The following is an 8358-nucleotide window of genomic DNA, read 5'->3' as shown; positions in this document are numbered from 1 at the left end:
CCGTCTGCCCACAGCGGTATCCAGACAGCTGCGCTGTGTGGCAGCCAGAGGTGGCCAGAGCAATGCCCAGCTTTGTTAAAAAGTAACACGATTGGGAAAGAGGGGAGGGAGCAGGAAAATCTGTGTCCTGGAGTAGATTCTACAGCACACTGTCAATGGGTGCTGAGAGAACTGGGTGACCTCCGTGTCCAACTAGAGATGCATTTTCTATGCATCTGCCACAGTAAGATTCACCTGCTGACTCAGAGAAAGCCGTTAATCACGAGGTGATGCTGAAGTTCTCTGGGAAAGGAAGTATTGCTGACAGTGGCAAACAGCTTATGTTCATGTCTCGTGGAAGCTTAAATGTGCGTAAGTGTGTGTTCAGCATCTGCTCTCCTCATACTGCATGACTCGGACACAGAGGGGGTCAGGTGTGGCTAAGAACAGGCCTGTGATGTGCAGTATGACACTTTTTTTTTTTTATTTCTTGCAGGCAGCTTTCTTGTGGATGCTAGGGCATTCTATTTAAGTATTTGTCCATTCTTGGGTTTATGTGTATGTTTTTCCAATGATGATCATAGTGTCTGTTTTGTGGTTCCACCTTTGAGCACTTACAAATTAGTAAGGAACAATTCAATGTGCATGAAGCTATGTGGTAGGCTTGTGGCATGTCAGGATTTCAGCTTTTGCCCAACTTAATATTTCTTTTCTTTGTATTCCAGAAAAAGGCATGGCATACAATTAAAACCATGGTTAACTTACCAGTCATCAGCCCCTTCAAGAAACGCTACTCGTGGGTGCAGTTGGCTGGGCATACAGGTGAGATGGGTATCTTCAGTGTGTTTGTCTCTGGAGTGGGGATGGCAGCAGCAAGGAAAACAGTGTTTCAGTATTTCTCTGTTTCCTTCCTTCAGGTAAAAGGAAGCAGGCAATATCACGTGAATCTGTGAACTAGAACATCTTTCCTTCAGTTGTGGTGGGGATAGGGAAGGGGGAGTGATATACCTGAATAATGAGATGAGCAAGGAAGCAATGGTCAGACTCTGGGGAAGGGCCAGGCTCCCGATGCATTCTTATAAGGTGATATATGTAAAATATGTGTTAGAGGGAAACAAGAGGGACTGGGGAGTTGAAGCCCTAGTCCATCTGTTGCTGTTGGTTGTGGTATGGGATCATCTTTCTTGACAGGAGTAGCCAATGTTAGTTCCCTAACATTGGGAAGGATTACTGTCTGTGCCTATGTGTGCCTCAGCCCTGGCAAGGACAGTGTTTCTAATACCAACCCCAAACCCCTCATCTGAATGTAAGCCCTTGGGTGGAAAACAGTCTGGTGAAAATTGACTTGCTGACCAGGTGTTTGCATTGCAAGTCTGTCATTGTTCACTGTATGAGTGCAAGGAGCAGCTCAGTTGCCTGGTTCTAGTTTTGTGTCTGTGGAAGTTGGTAAGTTGCTCCTGATGTAGGCTTTGTTTCATTGGTAAGACAAAAAAAAAACAACAAAGAGAAGTCATCAGGTTTGCTTCTCTCATGCTTCATTTAATTCCTATGCAGCCCTTGTTCCTAAAGTGCTAGTGCGGGGTTTATTAGTACACATGTGGGCAGGCACCTACACTGCATCGTGCTTTAATGCAGTACCTGAACCACCTCTTTATATGCTAATACACTAATATGATGCACTTCAAAGCTGTGCAGAGAAATTTATTTAGTCCTAGAAATGGAGTAGCTGCATTTTGCACAGTGGTGTTGGTGGGGCTGACTTGTATCACGCAGAGTGCCAAGATGACCCAGTCTTATTGCAGTTTTTATCACAGTGTGAATGGGGTTGGCATGATCTGTGTGGAGTGATGCACTGGTCGTGTAATCATAACCCTTCTGGAGGCTTGTGTAGTAGGGTGGAAGAGGAGGGTTAAGAGGTTACTAGAAGCTGATGAGGAGAGATACTGCCCCACTTTGCTTCAGATAGTTTTCTGTGGTTGTATTTAGTCCATCCTTTTTGCAGCTGTTCTTCTTTGATATGACAAGTTCTTTCTGAACTAAAACCTGGCCGTCACCGCCCTCGCCCTTATGCTGCAGCAGTGCCAGTTCTAGGATTTGTCAGAGAAGAAGCAGTTTGCAATGGCTGAAGGATCCTGCTATGATACAAGTTGAGCGCTAGACCCAGGATTAATGAGGCTCCTACTTTGGCACCTATTTTATGTCGTGTAGATTAAAGGGTACCTCTGAATGAAATGTGTACTTTCCTCAGATGTTATTGGCAGGTTGCAGGACAGGAGAGTGACTTCCGCAGCTGGAGTCTAATTACTGCCAATCTTGGCCTATGCAGATTGTCATTTGTACTGGATACCGTTCAGACACTGGGTTGTAAAAAAACAATTGCACTATAGGCATATCTGCAGATTAGCAGGGCTTTGGAGAAGAGGCAGTACCTGGAGATAGACGCATGCGCAGTCACAGTGCATGTGTGTAGAGAGGGCAGTGCTTGGCTTCTGGCCTGTTCGTGGCTGTTTAACGATCACTGATTGACCGTACTGCCTCGGTACGTACACAATCAGCAGGTATACCTGATGTGGGGATTAAGGACAAAGCCAACGTTGGCAGTGTTATGCAGCTTTGAAATAGCCTGTCAGAGGATTAATGAATTCTGGCTCGTGGCTTCTTCCTGTGCATTTTAGTAAGTATAGTAGTGTTTAATAACCTAACAAAGAGTTTAGCATGGAAAAAAAAAAAAAACCATGGATGGCCTGGAGCAGCTGCACTCCTTAAAGCTATAAATTCTGACATGGGAATGTATCCAAACGGACTTTCACTGCCAACAGCTGTGTTTGTCCTGGGTGTTTTATTTTTTATGAAAAGCATGTTATCTTTTCTGTTCAGGGGAAATCTTTAACTGGTGTCATGAGGCTGAGGTAGATGAAGCTGGAGTGGTGGGGGAAAGTGTTTTTCTTTTTTGCGGGTCAGTCTTGTCAGCGTGTGTTTGATTTTCTTTTTTAGGGAGTTTCAAGGCAGCTGATAGTGGGAAGATTCTCAAACGCTTCTCAGAGAATGAAAAGGAGTGTTTTGAGCGATTGATGAAAGACCCGCTACGCTCCTGTGTCCCTTGCTTCCATGGTGTGGTGGAGAGAGATGGCGAGAGCTACATTCAGCTGGATGACTTGCTTACTGATTTTGAAGGGCCTTGTGTGATGGACTGCAAGATGGGGATAAGGTGGGGTACATGAAAGAGAAAGTGCTTTCTAACCCAAATGCATTTGAAGGAAGTGGGGGAAGGGGAGGATGTGGTCGTGCTCTGTCTGGAGGAGTTTGGTAACATTTTTGGAGCCTTGGGATTCAGTCCAGGAAACCCGTTGTTGGTTTGGCAATCGCCTTGGACAACCTGAGAGAGTATGTCCCATCATTGCCTGATTGTACATGGATTCTGTAAACTGAATGATTTATAACCTCAAAAACTATCCACATCAAGATATTTTTAGGGGTGATTTAAGACAAAGTTTCTCTGCAGTGGCCTGATAATACATGGGGAAAAAAAATCACACGATTCATTCACTGCCAGTTCATTTAACTTTTGCGTATGCAGTGATTCAGAAAACCCCACAAAGAGTAAAATTCTTATCTCCAAATGTGAATGACTGCATAGCAGTGTGAAAGCCCATTTCCAGCGCTTGAATGAGTCTTTGTTGGTATTGATCTTTTCTGTAAAGAAGAGAGTTGACCATCTGCTCAGGACTGACCTGTGTTTTTCCCTACTCTGACATCTCCGTGATGCTATCACCTTTTTCTCCAGATTCTCACTTTCTTTTCCTTTTCTTGTCTGTGATTAAGAGGAAAACCTCAAAAATGTTATCAAAGCATAACAAATAGATAAGGAATCTGTTGAGAGCCTGGAGTAACGGTACAGAGAGGTATGAACTGTCATGGTAGTCTTTTGGGTGCCAGCTCAGATGCTCAAGAGTTATTGTCATAAATGAGTTATTCAACTTACGGGAGTGCAGACAAGCCATTTCAAATAGATGCAGAATCTTAAATGAATTGTCAGCTAAATCAGAGTAGAAAGTGTAGCACTGGTACGCCCGGGAGAAAGAGGAGAAGGATTTGCAGCAGTACATCTTTTATTCCAAGTAGGTGACATTCTGGTAATGAGTGACAGCATCTACTAAATACCAGCTTGGGTTATTACACTGTGATGAAGAAAGTACACTCCAGGCACCTGACAAAGTGCAAGCTTTGTGGAGAGAGACAAGCTCTAGGAGTCCAGTGGAATGTAGGGAACATGGATAGTGCCTTTCTAACGGTTACCAGATTAACGGGTTGAGTGATAACAGCAAAATGTGGAAGGCTTGTCACCTTTCACCTTCCTGTTGTTAGTTACCTCTTCTGGTTTGGAGCTGCTCGGATAATCTGCTAAAAAATCACACGTAACTGATGTTAGGTTTTTTTGAGGAGAGAGAAGACAGTAAGACTTCAGCAGCCCTATTTGCTTTTGATTTCATTGTAAGTGATCCCTCCTAACTGTCCTCTGAAAATACAGTTGTATTTCATGGCACAGTAGGAATTCAGCTTTCTCCCATTTTGTAAGCAGGACATAACAATAACATGCAACAGTAGTAAAGCTATAGTTAGAACAAGAAGTGAATGACACAATTCCTGATTCCTGCAACTGTTTCACTAAATATGCCTGTGCAATCATTAGTCCGTGTTCTTTAGTTTCCCCATATGCAAAACTGGGGTAATGATAATACTTACTTTCTTGGTTGACATTTCTTGAGGCCAGGTTCTAAGTTGTAAAAAGAAATGTTTGGGGAGTCCTTACGGTTTTGTTGGGATGTGATGTTTTTGCAGGACATACCTGGAGGAAGAGTTGACTAAGGCCCGTGAGAAACCAAAGCTGCGTAAGGACATGTACAAGAAAATGATTGAAGTGGATCCTCTTGCTCCCACAGCTGAAGAGAATGCCCAGCATGCTGTCACCAAACCTCGATACATGCAGTGGAGGGAAACCATCAGCTCTAGTGCCAACCTGGGCTTCAGGATTGAAGGGATTAAGGTAATAGCTTCACTTCTGCCTGTTCTTGGAGACTGAACTTTTTTGATTTGTGGATTAATCAAAAAGTTAATGTGCATCAGTAGCCAGGTTTTCCAAAGGAATATGTGAAAATGCACTAATTAAAACCACAGAGTACAGTGTATTGTGGTTTTAAAGCATCCATAGTAATTATAACAGAGTAGCGTCAATGAAGTTACACATCAAATGCACATCAGCCATACTTGGTTCAACCATGGAGACATTGCAGGAAGGACCCAAGCAGGTACACAGTGTAGATAAAATGAAAATGAGACTGTTATAAGGAGGAATTCAAAACTGAAGAAATAACTGCCTCTCCCCATGCAATTACTTTTTTTTAATCCAGGAACTATACACATTTATTCCAAGTGAATCACAGTAAAGTGTTTTTGTTCCAGTTACGTTTATTTGCAAGTCATGTTAAAAGCATTAGCTTAGATATTCTTGGGATTGAGGAAGCCCCTTTTCCTTTTAAGTACATGACAATATCTGGTATAGATGGAGCTGGAATAAAGCCAAAACAACCAAAAATAAAATTTCTCCATCAACAAAGTCCATCTGCTGTTCTTGATGGAGAAGTTTGTGCCCCTATACCATTCCTTAGGGTACTACCTTACAGCCATAGAACAACCCTGGCAGTTTTCTTTCCTCCCCATTAATTCTTTATATTTGTTGTGCCCTATGGCAATGTCAGACACCTACCCAGAAACCCAGTAGGACCTACTCTCAGAATATCAGCCACCTGACTCAGTTACTTGAATGTTAACACTTGCTGGAATCCAGAACTGTGCTTTCTGCTTGCATAGGCCTGTCACAGCTAGCCTTAAACTAGTTTGCTTGGGTTTAGATACTGGTGTACCTGTAGCAGCACAGAGCATGGTGAAGGCTGCCCAAACCCACCCGCGCCCTGGATGAGTACTTGTTACCTGAAGCCCATGATGGGACAGCTATGAAGAAGTTAGCATGGGTTACCCTGTGTGATTTCAGGATGTTCCCAGAGTATATATGTTTAATTTAGGTATCTTAGGCCATTGTAAATTATAATCTGGATGAGTTTTGCTTCCGTTTCATAGTTCAAGCACACAGGAAGAAGAAAGGGGTAGAAGAGGGTGACGCTGACGAGCAGAGGCTCTTTAAACATCCCTTTCTTTTCTGCTTCCCCCTGTTGTCGTCTTCCTTCCTCATTCACAGATTCTCCTGCTGTGATATGGGAACTAGGGCTTCCAGCTCATGCTGTGCTGGCCCCTGCACGCTGTGCCACCCACTCCTGGCTGTTAGACACAGGCATCTTTGCGCAGGAACCGTCTGGGTGGTAGATGATCTGGCTTCTGTCCACCCAAGAGACTTCCTGTCTTACCCTTTAGCCATCTAATGATGTTGTCAAGATACCTGTTTTATTCCTAAACCACTTAGGTCTTTGGATGCTGGACCATGGACTTGGAAAACCAGATGATCTCAAGACCTTTTATATACGTTCTCGGAAAGATAGTTGGTCAGTGTAGAAGACTTACAGATTTATGTTGAGTCCTGGAGAGTGACTGAGCTGAGGGAGCATGGGGGAGCTCCAGTAAAACCTCCTGGCTTGTTCTTTGTGGTTTGGCTGGTTATCAGAGGTGGGTAGGAGCAGTACAGCATGCAGACCGCATGGTATTTCCCTCTGTTGAGACAATGCTGTAACTGTGCAAAACAGGACACAAATACTTAATCTTTCATTAAGCACAGGAAATGCTTTGGAGTACTGTAGTGCATTACCTTTTCCTCTATCTCCCTGTGCTGTAATGAGGGATGTAGGTGGTATTCTCTGTTTTCTTTTTTTTTTTTTTTTTAACACGGAGAAATGGTGACAGAAACTGAGTTGTTCAAGCAATACAGCTAGTCAGTGCTCCCTACACTGTTTCACTGTAGCTGAACTGTACATCCAGTTCTGTATATTTGCAGAAAAGCAAAGCCATGCTGCAGATTCTCATTTTGAGAGGAGAGCCTATAAGGATCAGTGGTGCCAGCTAGTGGTTGATGGGAAAAAGGGGTTTCTCCCTGAGTGTACTGCTAACTCCTGGAGTTAGCTGAACAGATATGTTGGGTTTGGTCATTCAGAAATATTCAGCAGCCTTGTGGCTGCTGGAATAAGAAGCAGAAGCAAAGAAACTGAAATCATAGAAGCCCTTCTGTGAAGTGGCTTCCAATAAATGAGATCTGATTCATCATATGCACTCCCCCTTCCTCAGTGGGGTGCCTTTTCTCTTCAGGTTGATCCATCTCTTTTCCTTGCCTCACTTCCATATCTCTGAAATCAGGCCGGGTTCACTTATGGGATTTGTCCCGCTTCCTCTTATCAAAAATAGTTGGAACCATTGGATTTCCTTACAGCTGGCACCTGACACTCAGTCTCTTGTGCCTGCCAGATTCAGAATGCAGGTTTCCTCTCTGGAAGGGGCTGTCTGAAGGCTAGGCATCACAAACGTTGTCTCTACAGCACTAACAGTTTTGCAGAGCAGAGATGCATGGGGCTGAGAATCCGGAGTTCTGGCTTCCCATTCTGTCACTGAATCTCTGGGCAGTTCGGGAAGTTACTTCTTCCTTTGGTGCCATTCCTTTAGCTGTAGATCGGGGATAGCCATTTTCCCAGGAGGACGTCAGATTTGATTCATAAATCTTTGTGAATCCATTTTAGATCACGACCTTAACCCAGAGCCCTTTAAGGGAAGTCTGCAGAGGAATCTGAGCAAGACCACACAGGTTAAGATAGGTAGCACTATTTTATGGAGCAGCCAAACCTGCCCTCCTGCTAGCCATGTCACTGTCACATCTAATGAGAAGTGCTGCAAGTGGCTCACTAGCTGCACTGTGCAAAGGACTGCTCTGCTGTGCAGGAATGTATGTGGAGGCCCTGACAAAGGCATGACTTCAAGGAGCAAGTCAGGCAAGCGCCTCCTGGGGATCAGGTACATCCAGAGTTGTTGCAAGGACCTGGTATAGAATACGAGGGATGGTGCCATTCAAAATCTGGATGTTGTTTACAGCAAGTAAAGTCAGGCAGCAGTTACGTTTCCTGCCAACCACTGCAAAGGAACGAAATCATAAAAGTGTTTCTAAACAACAGGGAAGCAAGCAATTAGTCTGTCCAGACAAAAAAGGAAGAAAAGGGAACATGCAGCAGCTATTCCAGACTTTGCTCTGGGATTTGGGGCACAGGGAGAACTTATTTTTAAAACAACCTTACTCCAGTAAAGAGGTACAAGGCATCAGACTAAGTTCCAAATTTCTATGTGCTGTTGAGTATTATCATACATCAGATCAGATGGCTCCTAACTTTCACT

The 8358-nt window shown here is 43.8% G+C and overlaps 1 protein-coding gene across 1 annotated transcript in view; it reads left to right on the top strand.

Annotated features, from left to right (window-relative positions):
• Positions 1 to 269: 269 nt before the first annotated feature.
• Positions 270 to 8358, top strand: part of ITPKA (inositol-trisphosphate 3-kinase A) — a 14734-nt gene continuing 6645 nt past the window's right edge. Inside the window, exons 1-4 of the mRNA XM_009319260.1 lie at positions 270 to 347; positions 705 to 801; positions 2974 to 3187; positions 4819 to 5023. Coding sequence (XP_009317535.1) covers positions 270 to 347; positions 705 to 801; positions 2974 to 3187; positions 4819 to 5023 — 594 coding nt within the window. The remainder of the gene's footprint in view (positions 348 to 704; positions 802 to 2973; positions 3188 to 4818; positions 5024 to 8358) is intronic.

Source organism: Pygoscelis adeliae, unplaced genomic scaffold (genome assembly GCF_000699105.1).
Source record: "Pygoscelis adeliae isolate BGI_AS28 unplaced genomic scaffold, ASM69910v1 Scaffold22, whole genome shotgun sequence".
In the NCBI taxonomy this organism is placed as follows: domain Eukaryota; kingdom Metazoa; phylum Chordata; class Aves; order Sphenisciformes; family Spheniscidae; genus Pygoscelis; species Pygoscelis adeliae.
Note: the sequence above shows the minus strand (reverse complement) of the source record. Positions and strands in the feature narration are given on the sequence as shown.